At 46.7% G+C, this 17531-nt stretch overlaps 1 protein-coding gene across 1 annotated transcript in view; it reads left to right on the top strand.

Annotated features, from left to right (window-relative positions):
* The window catches only part of LOC124001299 (RNA polymerase II elongation factor ELL2-like), a 52186-nt gene that overhangs the window by 4229 nt on the left and 30426 nt on the right, over window positions 1-17531 (top strand). The window contains exon 2 of the mRNA XM_046307977.1: window positions 3320-3367. Within this exon, the coding sequence (XP_046163933.1) occupies window positions 3320-3367 (48 nt within the window). The remainder of the gene's footprint in view (window positions 1-3319; window positions 3368-17531) is intronic.

Here is a 17531-nt window from a genome sequence, read left to right on the forward strand (position 1 = left end):
TTGCGGGATAGAGTACTGACAGCTGTCAGTGGAGCTAGCTAAATAAGGTTTGCAGGAAAGGGTACTGACAGCTGTCAGTGGAGCTAGCTAAATAAGGTTTGCAGGATAGGGTACTGACAGCTGTCAGTGGAGCTAGCTAAATAAGGTTTGCAGGATAGGGTACTGACAGCTGTCAGTGGAGCTAGCTAAATAAGGTTTGCAGGATAGGGTACTGACAGCTGTCAGTGGAGCTAGCTAAATAAGGTTTGCAGGATAGGGTACTGACAGCTGTCAGTGGAGCTAGCTAAATAAGGTTTGCAGGATAGGGTACTGACAGCTGTCAGTGGAGCTAGCTAAATAAGGTTTGCAGGATAGGGTACTGACAGCTGTCAGTGGAGCTAGCTAAATAAGGTTTGCAGGATAGGGTACTGACAGCTGTCAGTGGAGCTAGCTAAATAAGGTTTGCAGGATAGGGTACTGACAGCTGTCAGTGGAGCTAGCTAAATAAGGTTTGCAGGATAGGGTACTGACAGCTGTCAGTGGAGCTAGCTAAATAAGGTTTGCAGGATAGGGTACTGACAGCTGTCAGTGGAGCTAGCTAAATAAGCTTATTGGTCTGTTAGGTGGTGTAGAACTATGGGTTGCTTTCCCCAATGACAATGCATGGAAACTTCCTCATCTGTTGAAGGCCAATGTAGGCTGCTGCATTATAAAACAGATGCAGAGTAAAATATACGGGTGTTTTGTCTCACTAATGTAGACTAATTCTGCTCTCATTTCAACAGTCAAAGATAATTATTATATATATTATTTTCTCTTAACCAAGTATTCATAGCTCATGTATAAATTCTGTGTGGGTTTTAGTTGATTATATGCTGGGCTCTAAAATAAAAATAAAAAATCATTGGTAGCACTGGTACTCCCAACTTAGTTAGGAGCACAAAATACATTTAGTAGCACCAGAAAAGTAGAGTTTTACATTGATTGAGATAAAGCCTATATGAACTGCAGTTGTTTTTTTGAAGCACATGCTGAAACAAAAACCCTTTAGACATTGTTAATTATAACCTAAAATGTTGATACACACACTATTAATGAAATTAGTCATTTGTGGAATATTAGGTTTCTACATTGTGTAAAAGCACACTTTTACTATTGTTATCTGCTAGCTAACCGAACAAGGTGTAAACAAATGGTTAGATGCCCACAAATAGTTTTAGAAAGGCCTGCGACATGGTTTATGAATGTGTAAATGCGGCCCACCACTGTGCAAAATAAAAAATGTAGCGCCTACATGTAGGTCATAACTTTTGAACAATTAGTTTCTCTCTAATAATTAGGGCTGGAAAATGCCAGGTACCTAACAACAAGATATTATCACAATACTTGGGTGCCGATACAATTATGTATTGCAATTCTCACTATTCTATATGTATTGCGATTCGATACTGGCATTTTATTGCAATTCGATGCTCCAAACAAATTCCTTGCCAAAATACTCAAGTTGCTCATCTGCTGCAGAGGGACATGAGAACCTGTTTTGATCAGTCATAGAAATAAAAGTGCTGACATGTTGGCTTACATTTTCTTTTCTTTTTAAAGAAGATTGAGAACAAACTAGAGAGAAAATGAGAAATACTGGAGTTTTGGCGCAGGTACAGCCGACCTAGAGCTGGCTAACTACCTAGCGGTTGTTTTTAGTTAACTAAAATGGCAGTTCCTGCAGAAAAACTATTTTGGAGCATATGTGACCAAAAAGACCAAACTTTAGAGCCCTGATCATATTCCTCATTCAGCACACCTGCGCACTTCTTCAACGGTTAACACCTTCTCACAAAGCAACTGTTTTGATTATCCAGAGGTTGTTGATTCTGCTATTCACAGGTCTTCACTGTCAGCCCTAGATACAAACACAATTTCCCTAGTATAACATCAGATTCTATACACACATTCCCCAAATGTTTTTTTTTTCTTTTTAATTTGGGGGCTTATATTTTGTCCTATTTCTGGATATTTGTTTTTTGCATATCACATATCCCCCCAGAGAGTGAGGTCACGGCCAGGATCTGTCATTATCAATGGCGGCCCTGGAGCAATTAGGGTTAAGTGCTTTGCTCTAGTGTAACACTGGTGTTACAGTCAGAAAGCAGCAACGGTGGTCAAGTCTGGTCATTATGGGTTTCACTCCGACTATAGGAGCAAAGTGGCAGCCCCTAACCTCTGTTAATCACGTTTATACTGCATCTCTTACCTATGAAAAGAAATTGATCTCTAATAAGCCTACACTTTAAAATACAAAGTGAGCTGTAGGCCTGTTAAGCAATGACCAGAGGGAAAGAAAGGAGCACGATGACCTCTCCCAAAACCATCTATAATAGATAAACAGGCCTGTTGACCATGGCTGCAGCTGTAACTTTCAGATAGTGGCTCTTATCTCTTGACCCTGTACCATCGCTACGAGTACTTCAGAGAGCAGAGAACAGTTTTTTTTTTGTTCTCTTCAATGTTACATTCTGGTCATATTAAGGTACTGATGCTTGAATGTTGAGGAACTCCTGAAGCATGCACAGCATGGTCACCTCTTTATGGTTAGATAAAGGCTTATTTGGGGGACAGCTTTGTACATGAACAACTGTATTGTGACTTGCACAAACCTAAGGGCTGATCAAATGTAGCCCACTTGTAAACGAAGGTACAATTAGTAATCAGCTAAGAAAATGATTAGGGACTTTACACTAAAAGCTTTGTGATGAGGCTTTTCCGTTGATACGCCCCCCCATTTCCAATTGACTATGAGAACTGATTGAGTGAAACAAGGTTTCTGTGCTCTAGATTGATTAATCAGACACATTCCAGTGCAAATTAGCAGTGAAGCCCCTTGATCTGTGGACCTGGCCGTGTAGAACCATGATACTGGTGAGGGGCCACGGATATGAGCACACTCACAAAGCCTTAAGAGCACATTTTATTATTGAATGAACACTTAAGAAGTTGTACGCTGGCCATTGGGGCAAATAAGCGATGGGAAACTCTAATTATTGTGATAGTTGGCTAATGGGTATAATTTTCCCCACTGGTCTAATTGAACTAAGTAGTACTGTTGTAATACATTGTTAGCTTGATGAATAAAGGGTGATTGCTTTGTGAGAAATTGACAGTGTTGAGCGTGCAATTGCAGAAAAGGTAGCATATCTTGACCAGATATGAACTAACAATATTTCCTTTCAATATTTTAAATGCTACCTGATGTGTTTTTAGGATCAATTGTATTTTATCTGCAATGCTTGTGTCTGTTATAGTAAATGATAACCACTTTCTCCGTTTCTCTCCTCCTTCCCAGGGATCCTTACCAAATCAGCCAGCAGTTTGCTTCAAGGGGAGCCAGGGGGTAAGACGAATGTGTTTTTGCACCTCCTTTCTAAAGCTTTAGAAATGAAATGCTTTAATTAGTTCTGATTTGCTGTACAGGCAGCACTCGCGACCGCTCTGCCACTGCATTTTCCACGAGATCCAAAACCAATGGCTTGGAACAGGAGGGCAGTGCATCCACTGACTAAACCCCCAAGGCCTGATTTACATGCCACATATTGTGAGGATCTTGTTCTATTCTTCAGCTGGTGGTTATTGTTGCCTTACAGGGACATACAGTAGAGTGGAGCAGTTCTCATATTTGTCGTTATAAATACATTAAAAGCTTGACTGCCTCGCAAAGAGACTATCAGCGTTTAATGTGGCCTCCCTTTGCATTTGTGGCGTGTGAGTTAAGGTTTGTGTTTCAGGCAGCTCTTTCCATGTTAGATTTAGAACCGGATTTAATTGGTCCTGCCACAGCAATGTTTATACAGAGTCTTTATTTACACAAGTACAGTACTGCCAGTCATTCTGAAAACTGGAAGCATATAGCTGGAATTCTCACAGTATTCCAGGATCATGTTTGTGATTTTTATCTGGCTACGGGGGGAAAAGGTAATATTGCAAATGCATAAATACTGCAATGCAGGTTTGTTTGAATGTGGCTCTGTGTCATATTATCCTTGATGCTGAGTGTAGTCAGACCTTAGTACATCACCTACAGAAACACTTGGCAGTGAAATGGAGAAGACATTCCTGTGAAACTGCAGTAAAGAAAGATGCCTGTGTCCAACCAGATTAGCCGGGGCACTAGAGCAGCCTCCCCAGCGCTGCCTACTGCACATTTACCACACAATCAGCCCTGTCTAAAAGGAGCTGCTCTAATCCCTGCAAGAGCCGATTGCATTGACGAAAGTGACTTCGCTCTGTACACAAACGCTGGCCTGCGCGCTCACATGGGCCCTAAGAGCGGGTACACCATACCCTCAGGCTGCTAGCCAGGTTACTGGGTCAGGCTGGCAACTGGAAAGGCTTTGTTTGGAGAGGGGGAGGAGGTTGGGGAGTTGGTGAACCCAAGGGAGCCCCATGTCTCCACGCCTGTTGTCTCTGTGTAGACATGAAAGAGCCGAGATGAGGAAAGGGGGATGCTATGGCAGCCGTGGAGTTCTCCCTCTGTCTGCACAGTTCTTTATGGCGCTTCACCAGAAAATAATCAAGTATTCTGACACAGAATGTAGCTTAGGTAAAAACAAACCTATCTAAGGCATATGCAAACCAGCGAGTGTAATTGAACATATGCAAAACACACAAGATGAATACGGATAGGGAACGTCAGTTGTTCTGTTTAGTGTGTAATTGAAGTGTGCTTTAATCACTGAATAGGATTTTGTGATTATATATTTGTTGGCACATTACATATTCAAATTGCTTTGGCGGAATTCAAGTATAGGCTCCCTCCCCCTCTGACAGCGCCCCCCTGCGCAGGCCGATTGGGCATTAATGAGCTATCTGCAGCCGTTGGAGGGAGAGCAGATTAAGCTGTTACTGTTGTGGGGGGGGGGATGCTGGTAACATGGCAGACTGGAGGAGTACACCAGACAGAGGGGGACCAGTGGGCTCTAAGGTGCCTTACAACAGTACAGTAAAGTGTCCTTGCCCATCTTATCCAGAGCAACATATTAGAAAAACTACTAGCCTAGAGGAAGAGTGGGTGAAGAGAGGGGTGATTCTTGTGACAGGTGGCAGTGTCCTCTTAGATGTGCCCTACCAGTTCAAACAATTCCTGCTCTTGTCTCAGGGCTTGCTAGCTCATGTCACATTTCCATTTCCAGTGCCAGTAAGCCAAGGGAATTCCCATAACCACTCTGCTGGCCTCTCTCCAACACCTTTGGTGTTAGGAGTTAGTCCCCAGATCAAGCAATGCCATGCTGCGGTTGACACACAGATTTCCTCTGGCTATGTGGCCAACTATGTATCACCTGGTGATGTGTAGTCACTCATGCCTGACAAGTGCCCACATTGTCCCCCCAGTGATAAGGTTGGAACCATTTGCTCATAACAACTAGCTATCCTTGTCATATTCAGAATGTTATTGAAGGGAAGAAAATTGAAAAGCTTGATCAGTAATGAGATTTCAGTTGCAGTGGTTAAAGAAATAACAACCTTGTCATGTAAGCTAACAAATTAAAAGTGGAGCAGGTGACGCAACTGTAAAGAAATAAACGTGAAGACGAGAGGGTTATGTGAAATTCTTTTCCCATTTCACAAAAGCTCTCAGTCTAAAAGGAATTCAGGTCTGGATTACTTTGAAATCGGCACTTGGGATCTAGGAACTTATTCAGTTTTGGTTTGGGTTCTCATGGTCTGGAATTTCACATCCTAGTGCTTATTTTCCTGTAGTGCTGGCAAAGCAGTCTTTTAGCTGGCATGTTTTATGTCTGCTTAGTAGAAATGGAATCCTTTATTAGCTCTTAGCTCTCTTTGGTGATTTGTATTTATTTTACTGCGTTTTCACAGCATTGGACATATTATCCATCTCTCATGTCGAGTGCATGTACACAAATGAACAGTGTGTGATTTTCAAGTTGTTTTTCCACACCTAAGGTAGCGTCTGTCTTTATTAGCAAGAGTTCTGTCCAATGAGCTCTGTTACAGTATTTGTGCCATATGGTGACAATTCATTCATTGTAGGGATATTGGGATTTGTGAGATTGGATAGTGTTGATTTTTGGATTAGGTTGGCACACTATTTCCTCATGGCTCTGTTGTGTGGGGATAGAATTCTATCACATAATCCTGCAGTGTGATCACTTTCCTGTTTGCCTCCAGAAATCTTCTTGCAAATGATGAGATTCCTGTTTTGCTTCCCACTCAGCTTCCCAAATAAGAGCTAGAGAAAGGATCTGGGTTAAGCATTGTTTTGCTGGTACAGTATGCCCTCAAAATGGGATCTCTGCTCTTGCCAGAAATGCTATAATACAGTGTTTACAGCCACAGTTTTTAAAAACGTGTGCTCTCTATAATCTGTCTGGGCTATATATTGCAGAGCAGTTTCTTTCTGTGTTGTTTCACATTGATGGTGATCTCATCCCCCTCCAGATCTGGGGAATACCTTGCATATAAGAGTTGATATACATAGCTGCTGGGCAGACCATCCAGATATTATCGAACTGAAGACTGGCTGGTGCTTAGAGGAGGAAAGTAGAGGAAGGGAGCATTCTTCCCAGAGATCTTCTCATGACGACTGTGTGTGAAGGATCAGCTTGCTGCCCCCTCCCATCTGCCCCCCCAGATTATTGTGCCGTTTCACCCCGTGCCTTGGCTTGGGAGACATCTACCCCCACCCAGAGCTCTCCGCCTCCCTTTCTCACTGCAAATGAGCTCTTGGTGTGTGTGTGTGTGTGTGTGTGTGTGTGTGTGTGTGTGTGTGTGTGTGTGTGTGTGTGTGTGTGTGTGTGTGTGTGTGTGTGTGTGTGTGTGTGTGTGTGTGTGTGTGTGTGTGTGTGTGTGTGTGTGTGTGTGTGTGTGTGTGTGTGTGTGTGTGTGTGTGTGTGCGCACGCCCGTCAGTCAGTATTTTTTCCCCCAGAACACTAATTACAATAACAATAAGAGGAATGCGGTTAGAGCAAGGTCCTTTCCCAGTGGCTCAGCCAGAGGTTGGGGGAGTCGTCCCACGTGTGCCTGAAAGGGCACACGCCGCTCTATTCATCCAGATGTGTCAGGCAAAAAGCCCTGCGTGTCTGAGGCCCACTGTTTTGACTGGCAAAGCTGTTGGCCCCATTTTGGGATCACATATCGGAGGGACAAGCCGCATGAGACCTCTCCCAGTCCAGGGAAGACTGGCCCTCTTTCTTTAGCAAGCTCCTCTGATATTGAGATTGCTAATGTAGCTCCGAAGTAGTCATTTGATGATGATATTATCCAAGTTATCGCACAACAAGGGCTTTTTAACGAGCATATTTTAGCTCATTTTTGTGTAGCAGTTAAACACGTAACTTAACATTGATATGGAACTGAAGGTATAGAGTTTTGATTGTTTGGCTCATTGAACTGAGACCGTTGATTCCCAGCAGCACTGATCTGTCTGGCCTGGCACAGTCTCAGTGTGTAGTATCCTCACCAGGATGACTATCGGTTCCAGGAGGTTGTTGTAGCTCTGCTCACATACAGTATTAGGTCAACCATTTTGTTTATTCGCACAGGTCAAAAATCTATTAGAAAGACTGATTGAAACACCCCCAATTGTTTATACTTGTACAGTCTTAGTGTTCTCTTTTACATTCCAATAACCGTGTTAGGAATATCCCAAAAAGCACGCACACCTTTTGGCAGACGTATCAAAATGCGTAGGGAATATGTAGATTGGAGAGTGTTTGCACATTAGCAAAACGTCGCCGAGACATCAGAATAGGATGCCTGGCCGACATATAATCGACATAGAATTTAGGATGTAGTCATTCTGTTGAGACATCTTGCCACTTTAGCAAATGCTTACTACATCTAACTGGGACCATGATGGATATTTAAATGATATCAGAAGAATAGGCTAGACCAATGAGATCCTGTTGGATCTAATCCCATTCATGGAAGATGCCTCACCATTCTGTAAACCAGTAAGGACTGACCCAGAAGTGACCTTCTTGGAGGGTAATAACATCACTGAACGCACTAGTGCTACAAAACGTCCATCAGCGAGAGTGGAGAGCAGTATGTGATGTAAGAAAGAGCAATCCTCTGTTCCTCCAATCTTTCTGTTGGTCTCGTTGGTTGTTGGGCTATCTGCAATGGTTGCTTTTCCTGAACTCTTCCCACATCCATTATTTTTCCGCCATTTAAAAATGCAGCACAACAGGATACATGCAAGGCTGCCCCGGTAAACAAACATGGTTAGGGAAGTGGAATGGTCAAAGGGCAGGGTTTGTCTGCAGTGTGTAGTTTGTTCTTCTAGGGCTCAAATCACTAGAGTACTACAGACTGAGCTATTATGTTTAACCTAAAGAAGAATAGCAACCTAAGATAATCTTTACCACGTTGACAGTGGGAGATACACTTTGTGTGCAAAGAGGACTTTGGTGTATACTGAGGTTTCACTGTATGTTTTGTGTGTGTTTGGGCATGTGCTGGTTTATGAGTGTTTGTTTGTCGTGCACAAGGCAAGGCTTATCTGGTCACACTGGGTTTCCACGTCACCGCTCGGTGCATGTTTTCCATTTTGTCTTGTTTCTCTGAGGCTCTGCGTAAATTCATCAGATCTGGATGTACTTTCCCACGTTACAATCTGGGAATTGTTAAAGGATTACCGACTGTTTGGAATCAAGGTCCGGTAAAGGGCGTATTTGGATCATTCTAAAAGTTGGTCATGATCACTGTAATTAAACAATTGATTAAAACACGACATCACACAGCACATACGGCCCCCTCCACCCCCAAGCCTTATGGTTAGACATGGGCCTACATAATCCTCAAACACTGTAACTATAGTAACCAGTGGAAAAGTGTCTGCATGTAATGTTGAAATGGGCTGTCTATGAAGCCTGCCATCAGTGTTCTCCACCCCCCCCCCCCTATCTGTGTATCCACTCAGACAGGAACACTACTGGGAGGAGAGGGGATGTTGAGGGGAGGGGGTGAGTTGGTGACCCATGTGTTTGCTGAGGTTGACAGATTAGCCCAGTCTCTTGGAGAAGGCAAATTTAGCTTGGCATAAGAGCCAATACCTTGGGGGATGTTGTCGCCACAACAATTGCCCATCCCCTACTCCCCTCACAACCCCCTTCAGACCCCCACTCCTCCTCTCTGTGGATCTTCAGTCTTTCTCTACCAACCCCCTCAACGGTCAGGCTGACTTGAAGCACAGGAACAAAAAGCCAGCCTCAATAAAAGCCTGGTTTTAAAGGAGAGGTGATCTCATGCATTGTATTCACAATCTGAGTCACCACAGAGTCATTGATCATACGGTAAACAGTGGGAGGATTGTGGAGAGTAGGAATTAATATGAATATTCCCTGAGGCATCGTCTGCCTGTGTTGCCTTCTATAGTTGTCTGCATGTGTCACTGGAATTATGCCTTCCTTTTTAAATGCCACTTGTAAGCTTTCTTTTCCTTTTTGACCAATTCCTCTGTGTGGAGCCTCCAGAGGAAAAACGTTGCCTTTCTTTGTGAATGTCTTAGCTATATTTCCCATAGTACACATGGATCCAGCGTGTGCGTATGGCTGTTTGTGAAGAGATGCAGAGAGGGAATGCTTTTCAGCACCAGCTCTTACCCATTCCCCTCCTCCCAGACTAGTTTTCTCTGTTCTGTTTGTCCCTTTGCTGGGATGCTTTAGTGTTGACCACATTCCAGAGGGAGAGGAAAGTGGGGACTGTGGAGTGCTATCCCTCATGCACGAGCTGAGCGGGGAGCCACACCGTGACAGTGCTGTCCCCCTCTCCCACCCGCCCGCCAACCACACGTCCATGCTGTTCATGAATAATCCAGGCGGGCCGACGGGCCATTGCACTCAGCTGTGTGGGGGAAGATGCAAGAACAAAAGACAGGCAGCTCACAACAGCAGCCATGACTGAGCAGACTGGGATGAGAGGACAATGGCCAGCAGTGTCAGTACAGACCGAGGCAGACTGGGATGAGAGGACAATGGCCAGCAGTGTCAGTACAGACCGAGGCAGACTGGGATGAGAGGACAATGGCCAGCAGTGTCAGTACAGACAGAGGCAGACTGGGTGAGAGGACAATGGCCAGCAGTGTCAGTACAGACCGAGACAGGCTGGGATGAGAGGACAATGGCCAGCAGTGTCAGTAGGCAGACTGGGATGGGAGGGCCAGAGTGTCTACAGACAGAGGCAGACTGGGATGGGAGGACAATGGCCAGCAGTGTCAGAACAGACAGAGGCAGACTGGGATGGGAGGACAATGGTGGCAGACTGGAATGAGAGGACAATGGCCAGCAGTGTCAGTACAGACAGAGGCAGACTGGGATGAGAGGACAATGGCCAGCAGTGTCAGTACAGACAGAGGCAGACTGGGATGAGAGGACAATGGCCAGCAGTGTCAGTACAGACCAAGGCAGACTGGAATGGGAGGACAATAGCCAGCAGTGTCAGTACAGACCGAGGCAGACTGGGATGGGAGGACAATAGCCAGCAGTGTCAGTACAGACAGAGGCAGACTGGGATGAGAGGACAATGGCCAGCAGTGTCAGTACAGACAGAGGCAGACAGGAGTCTGCAGTGTCAGTACAGACCAAGGCAGACTGGAATGGGAGGACAATAGCCAGCAGTGTCAGTACAGAGAGGCAGACTGGGATGGGAGGCAGACTGGGACTGGGGGAGGACAATAGCCAGCAGTGTCAGTACAGACCGAGGCAGACTGGGATGGGAGGACAATAGCCAGCAGTGTCAGTACAGACCGAGGCAGACTGGGATGAGAGGACAATGAGAGGACAATAGCCAGCAGTGTCAGTACAGACCGAGGCAGACTGGGATGAGAGGACAATAGCCAGCAGTGTCAGTACAGACCGAGGCAGACTGGGGTGAGCCAGAGTGTCAGACAGACAGAGGCAGACTGGGATGAGAGGACAATAGCCAGCAGTGTCAGTACAGACCGAGGCAGACTGGGATGAGAGGACAATGGCCAGCAGTGTCAGTACAGACAGAGGCAGACTGGGATGAGAGGACAATGGCCAGCAGTGTCAGTACAGACAGAGGCAGACTGGGATGAGAGGACAATGGCCAGCAGTGTCAGTACAGACCGAGGCAGGCTGGGATGAGAGGACAATGGCCAGCAGTGTCAGTACAGACCGAGGCAGACTGGAATGAGAGGACAATGGCCAGCAGTGTCAGTACAGACAGAGGCAGACTGGGATGGGAGGACAATGGCCAGCAGTGTCAGTACAGACCGAGGCAGACTGGAATGAGAGGACAATGGCCAGCAGTGTCAGTACAGACCGAGGCAGACTGGGATGGGAGGACAATGGCCAGCAGTGTCAGTACAGACCGAGGCAGACTGGGATGGGAGGACAATGGCCAGCAGTGTCAGTACAGACCGAGGCAGACTGGGATGGGAGGACAATGGCCAGCAGTGTCAGTACAGACAGAGGCAGACTGGGATGGGAGGACAAGGACAATGGCCAGCAGACAATGGCCAGCAGTGTCAGTACAGACAGAGGCAGACTGGGATGAGAGGACAATGGCCAGCAGTGTCAGTACAGACAGAGGCAGACTGGGATGAGAGGACAATAGCCAGCAGTGTCAGTACAGACCAAGGCAGACTGGAATGGGAGGACAATACAGCCAGGCAGACTGGGATGGGAGGACAATAGCCAGCAGTACAGACAGAGGCAGACTGGGATGAGAGGACAATGGCCAGCAGTGTCAGTACAGACAGAGGCAGACTGGGATGAGAGGACAATGGCCAGCAGTGTCAGTACAGACAGAGGCAGACTGGGATGAGAGGACAATGGCCAGCAGTGTCAGTACAGACCGAGGCAGACTGGGATGAGAGGACAATAGCCAGCAGTGTCAGTACAGACCAGGCAGACTGGGATGAGAGGACAACAGTACAGAGGCCAGCAGTGTCAGTACAGACCGAGGCAGACTGGGATGAGGAGGACAACAGCCAGCAGTGTCAATAGCCAGCAGTGTCAGTACAGACCGAGGCAGACTGGGATGGGAGGACAATAGCCAGCAGTGTCAGTACAGACCGAGGCAGACTGGGATGGGAGGACAATAGCCAGCAGTGTCAGTACAGACCGAGGCAGACTGGAATGGGAGGACAATAGCCAGCAGTGTCAGTACAGACCGAGGCAGACTGGGATGGGAGGACAATAGCCAGCAGTGTCAGTACAGACCGAGGCAGACTGGGATGAGAGGACAATAGCCAGCAGTGTCAGTACAGACAGAGGCAGACTGGGATAGCCAGAGAGGACAGACTGGGATGAGAGGACAAGCCAGCAGTGTCAGTACAGAGACAGAGGACAGACTGGGAGCAGTGTCAGTACAGACAGAGGCAGACTGGGATGAGAGGACAAGGCAGCAGTGTCAGTACAGACAGAGGCAGACTGGGATGAGAGGACAATGGCCAGCAGTGTCAGTACAGACAGAGGCAGACTGGGATGAGAGGACAATAGTCAGCAGTGTCAGTACAGACAGAGGCAGACTGGGATGAGAGGACAATGGCCAGCAGTGTCAGTACAGACAGAGGCAGACTGGAATCAGTACAGACCGAGGCAGACTGGGATGAGAGGACAATGGCCAGCAGTGTACAGACCGAGGCAGACTGGGATGGGAGGACAATGGCCAGCAGTGTCAGTACAGACCGAGGCAGACTGGGATGAGAGGACAATAGTGCCAGCAGTGTCAGTACAGACCAGAGGCAGACTGGGATGGGAGGACAATAGCCAGCAGTGTCAGTACAGACCGAGGCAGACTGGGATGAGAGGACAATGGCCAGCAGTGTGGGACAATGGCCAGCAGTGTCAGTACAGACAGAGGACAATAGCCAGCAGTGTCAGTACAGACCGAGGCAGACTGGGATGGGAGGACAATAGCCAGCAGTGTCAGTACAGACCGAGGCAGACTGGGATGGGAGGACAATAGCCAGCAGTGTCAGTACAGACCGAGGCAGACTGAGGATACAGCCAGCAGTGTCAGTGTACAGACCGAGGCAGACTGGGATGAGAGGACAATAGCCAGCAGTGTCAGTACAGACCGAGGCAGACTGGGATGAGGAGCCAGCAGTGTCAGTACAGACCAGGCAGACTGGGATGGGAGGACAATAGCCAGCAGTGACAGACAGAGGCAGACTGGGATGGGAGGACAATAGCCAGCAGTGTCAGTACAGACCGAGGCAGACTGGGATGAGAGGACAATAGCCAGCAGTGTCAGTACAGACCGAGGCAGACTGGGATGAGAGGACAATAGCCAGCAGTGTCAGTACAGACCGAGGCAGACTGGGATGGGAGGACAATAGCCAGCAGTGTCAGTACAGACCGAGGCAGACTGGGGTGGGAGGACAATAGCCAGCAGTGTCAGTACAGACCGAGGCAGACTGGGATGAGAGGACAATGGCCAGCAGTGTCAGTACAGACAGAGGCAGACTGGGATGAGAGGACAATGGCCAGCAGTGTCAGTACAGACCGAGGCAGACTGGGATGAGAGGACAATGGCCAGCAGTGTCAGTACAGACCGAGGCAGGCAGACTGGCAATACAGAGAGGCAGACTGGAATGAGAGGACAATGGCCAGCAGTGTCAGTACAGACAGAGGCAGACTGGGATGAGAGGACAATGGCCAGCAGTGTCAGTACAGACCGAGGCAGACTGGAATGAGAGGACAATGGCCAGCAGTGTCAGTACAGACAGAGGCAGACTGGGATGAGAGGACAATGGCCAGCAGTGTCAGTACAGACCGAGGCAGGCTGGGATGAGAGGACAATGGCCAGCAGTGTCAGTACAGACAGAGGCAGGAGGCACAGTCTATAGTAAATCACGTTTGTATATCTAGGCGCTTGCTCTCATCACTGTGCTGCCATGCTAAATAGAGCTGGGATCTCTGCCTGTCCGCTTACATCTACAGACCCAAGAAGAAGAAAAAACATCACCAAAAAAGACTTCATCTTTCCTAGCAGATGTGTGGTTAGCTGTAGGAAAAACATCTCTTTACCAGAATCCTTTCCTCATCTGCCACCAAACGTAAGGAAGGAGAATTAAACGTCATTTAAAGGTGATAAATACTAAATGGTGTAAGGGGTCATGGACACCAGTGAGGGTGGCATTGGTCCTGCTCTAACGGCAGAACCCACACCAAGTTGTTCCGTTCCCGTCCATCTCATACCTTACAACAGCCTGAAAGTATTTGACTTCTCCAAACACACAGAGCCATCCAGCCCCGGCCGTGTGCAGGCTGCGGCAGATGTGCCTGGGCCCGGGCCACAGAGGGGGCTATTGTATCTGCCCTGGCACCCTGTAGAGAGGCTCTTCTGACAAGGTGCTGAGGATTGTCGATCTAATGCCATTTGGCAAGGACGACACTAACTGTCCGACTGCCAAGTTCAGCTCACAGGATAGACACTACTGGGCCAATCTGACTGCCGTACCACTTTCCTGATGGTCCACTGTAGCACAGTGACTTCCATTTGTTGTGCTGGGGAGTGTTTACAATCATTTGCATATGTTATCCATTCTCACAAAAAAATGTAACTTGTCTTGTCATGAGATATTGTACAATGATTTGAACAATATAAATTTGGTGTAATATGGCATAGCTTACTATATATTTGAAATGTCCCTTTAGGAATGGGCAGATAAAATATCGTAGGAGTACAGACCCGAAGGGTGAAGCTTAATTCCCGCAGTTAGGGAAACGAATCACTATTTAGCATTCACATGTTGGCCAAGTAAGTTAGTTGGAGGCATTGACAGCTGATGTTGAGGTGTGGCATACGGCCTCAGCTGCAGCGTAGCTTAGAAGATGTTTGACCTTAGTCCTTTCATGTGACTTGCGGAAGTGTGGGACTCCCCTGGCTTCATCAGGGATGGAAAGGGCAGCTTCATGGTACAGCCTCTGTTATTCACACTGATATTAGACTTACCTGTCAATGTGGGTTGTGGTTCTGGAACAGATTGGGATGAGGGGAAAAGTCATGATAGATTTCCGTCAGTTTGGAAATGGGAGCCCACCAATAATTGAATGACATTCTAAAAATTATAAATATTTCAACAGCATTTTTGTGATGAACATTTTTATAGATTATTAATTCTTTTTTTTTGTACAAAATGTAGGCCGAAGGTTTTGTTTTCCTTTTCTTTTGATTGTTTGTTCGAAAACCCTCCAGCATGAACAACTGTCCTGGGAAATGTAATCCGAAGATGAGAGAGAAAAAGTTGCAGGTAGCAAGTCAAGGATGGCCCCTGTGTGCTCAGACAGAGCTTTTAACTGGAATGTCTCATTTTGGGGGCCCTTCATCTTCACATAAGGGAATGCATGGGCTAAAAGGAACCAGGAGCAGCTCCCCCATGAGCCAGGAAACAGAGAGCTGGGAACTAATGACATATGGTTAGAAAGGTGGAGAAGGAAGCTGTGGATAAAACGGGGTCAACTTCAGAATGGACTGGCCTGAGGAACGGTGATTAGAATTAGAATATGATGTGTGCACGGTGGCGGGGATGAGAGGGTGATTCTAACGCTTTGCTGGAGGGGGGGGTGGGCTGCTTGCTGCTTGCTGCTTGCCTCGACCCAAAGGCGCATACTGACTGAGGGGGATGTGGTGGTATGGGGTGGGGGGTGTGATTGCAGAGCTAAGACTGTAAATCCTGAACTGTGCTCTCGCCTGGGGGCAGTCAAGCTGTTTATCAGCATCTCCATTTGAAAGAAAGCACTGCAAAGGAGAATGATATCTGCCTTGACCTACTTCTGGAGCGCCTCTATGACTTGTTGCTTGGCGTTTTGGTCAAGACCGCTACCACTTTCGACAGCGTCTTGAGGTAATAGGTCCTGAAGGCATGGCTCTTCTGTTGCTCCTATTTACTTTGACGCTTTTTTGGTTGATGACAGTTAATTAGTGGAAACCTGAAGCTGACATTAGTGGAATACTGCCCCACCACTTCATCTGAAGGGCTGGACAGATATAGGTCAACATAACTAATAGTCAGTTTGATATCAAAAGTGTCCATGGCTTTGTGGGCTGCCTTGTGCTTTGTGTGTGTCGATGGTTGGATTGTGTGTTGGGTGCTATTAAGAGCACTGAGGGTGATGGGGGGGGGGGTGTTGAAAGAGAAGCTGTTTATTGGCTACACGCTACAGAAACTGCTTTTGGCTGTACTGCATGACTGGGCATTTGTGACAGCTAGAGTCCTGCCTGCCACATCTGCCCCAGGCACTGTGCATTCTACCAGTCAGCCTGGAATCAATCACTTTCCACAGTTAAGCTAAAGAGGCTGTTTCAAGGCCCACTGACTGTCCTCTGTTTGTCTTAGTGCTCATAATAAAAGGGAACTATTACATGGAGCCCTTTTTGTGTTAGCCATCTCACCCTAGTCTGAGACCACTAGGGAAGTGAACGTGACTTCTTTTCAGATGATTTGGAAACTATTCCTAATTTCTGAGGACTATATGGCTGCGCTCAGTCAGTCAGTCAGTGATCATGCTGGGTCAAAAAAGTGATAATCATTCTGTGGACCATCTATCGCTCTGTCCTTTTCATTTTGTCCTCTGAATCTAGGGCACAGGCTCAGCATCAACAAAACGGTCCATTTCAGCTGGAATGAAAGGGCAGTCGGCACCCAGTGTGTTCAAGTACACGGCAATGTTAGTTAATGACTTCCAGTGTTTTAATTGGCCATTCTGTGAAAGTAGGTTTTTAGGCCATTTCATTAGCTGGTTTAGGGCCCCATAGCTCCCTGTGGGTCTGTTTGATTCCAGGGGAGCTCTGGACAGTATTCTACTGTACTATCACCTATGTAGCGAGACACAAGTCCCTATGTTTAAGGGCAGGATATCAGCCTCACTGTTCCAACAGCTGACTAGAGGTTGCCACTTTGGGACATAGGAGGTCTTACGTGGCCTGGGTTATTGGCTTAACCAGTGGCTTATTTAACCAGTGGCCTACTTGCCTCGTTAAATAAAAAAATATGTACAGTATCTGTATATATACACACGCATGTGTGTGTGTGTGTGTGTGTGTGTGTGTGTGTGTGTGTGTGTGTGTGTGTGTGTGTGTGTGTGTGTGTGTGTGTGTGTGTGTGTGTGTGTGTGTGTGTGTGTGTGTGTGTGACTTTTGTCCACTAACAAATACACTTCTAGATGACCTTTACTCTAATCACCTTCTGGGGAGATACATTTTTATTTTTTAAGTACTCAATACATAACTCTGTGTTGTTCCAAAGCAATAACATCAAAACAGCAATGCTGCAAGGTTGATACAAGCAGTGGTTCCCAAAGTAGGGTCTGCGGCTCGCAGAGGTACAGTAGGGCGTCCAGGCCAGAGATTTTATTTAATTATTATTGTTTTTAAAATATCAATATTGCTTGCAGATTAAACAAATTTGGCCAAGTGGTATGTGGAAAAGTTGCAGATACAATACAATGTAATATTATTAATATACAATATACCCTTAACTTCTTATGGCTGGGGGCAGTATTGAGTAGCTTGGATGAATAAGGTGCCCAGAATGAACTGCCTGCTACTCAGGCCCAGTTGCTAA

This window comes from Oncorhynchus gorbuscha, linkage group LG02 (genome assembly GCF_021184085.1).
Source record: "Oncorhynchus gorbuscha isolate QuinsamMale2020 ecotype Even-year linkage group LG02, OgorEven_v1.0, whole genome shotgun sequence".
Classification (NCBI taxonomy): domain Eukaryota; kingdom Metazoa; phylum Chordata; class Actinopteri; order Salmoniformes; family Salmonidae; genus Oncorhynchus; species Oncorhynchus gorbuscha.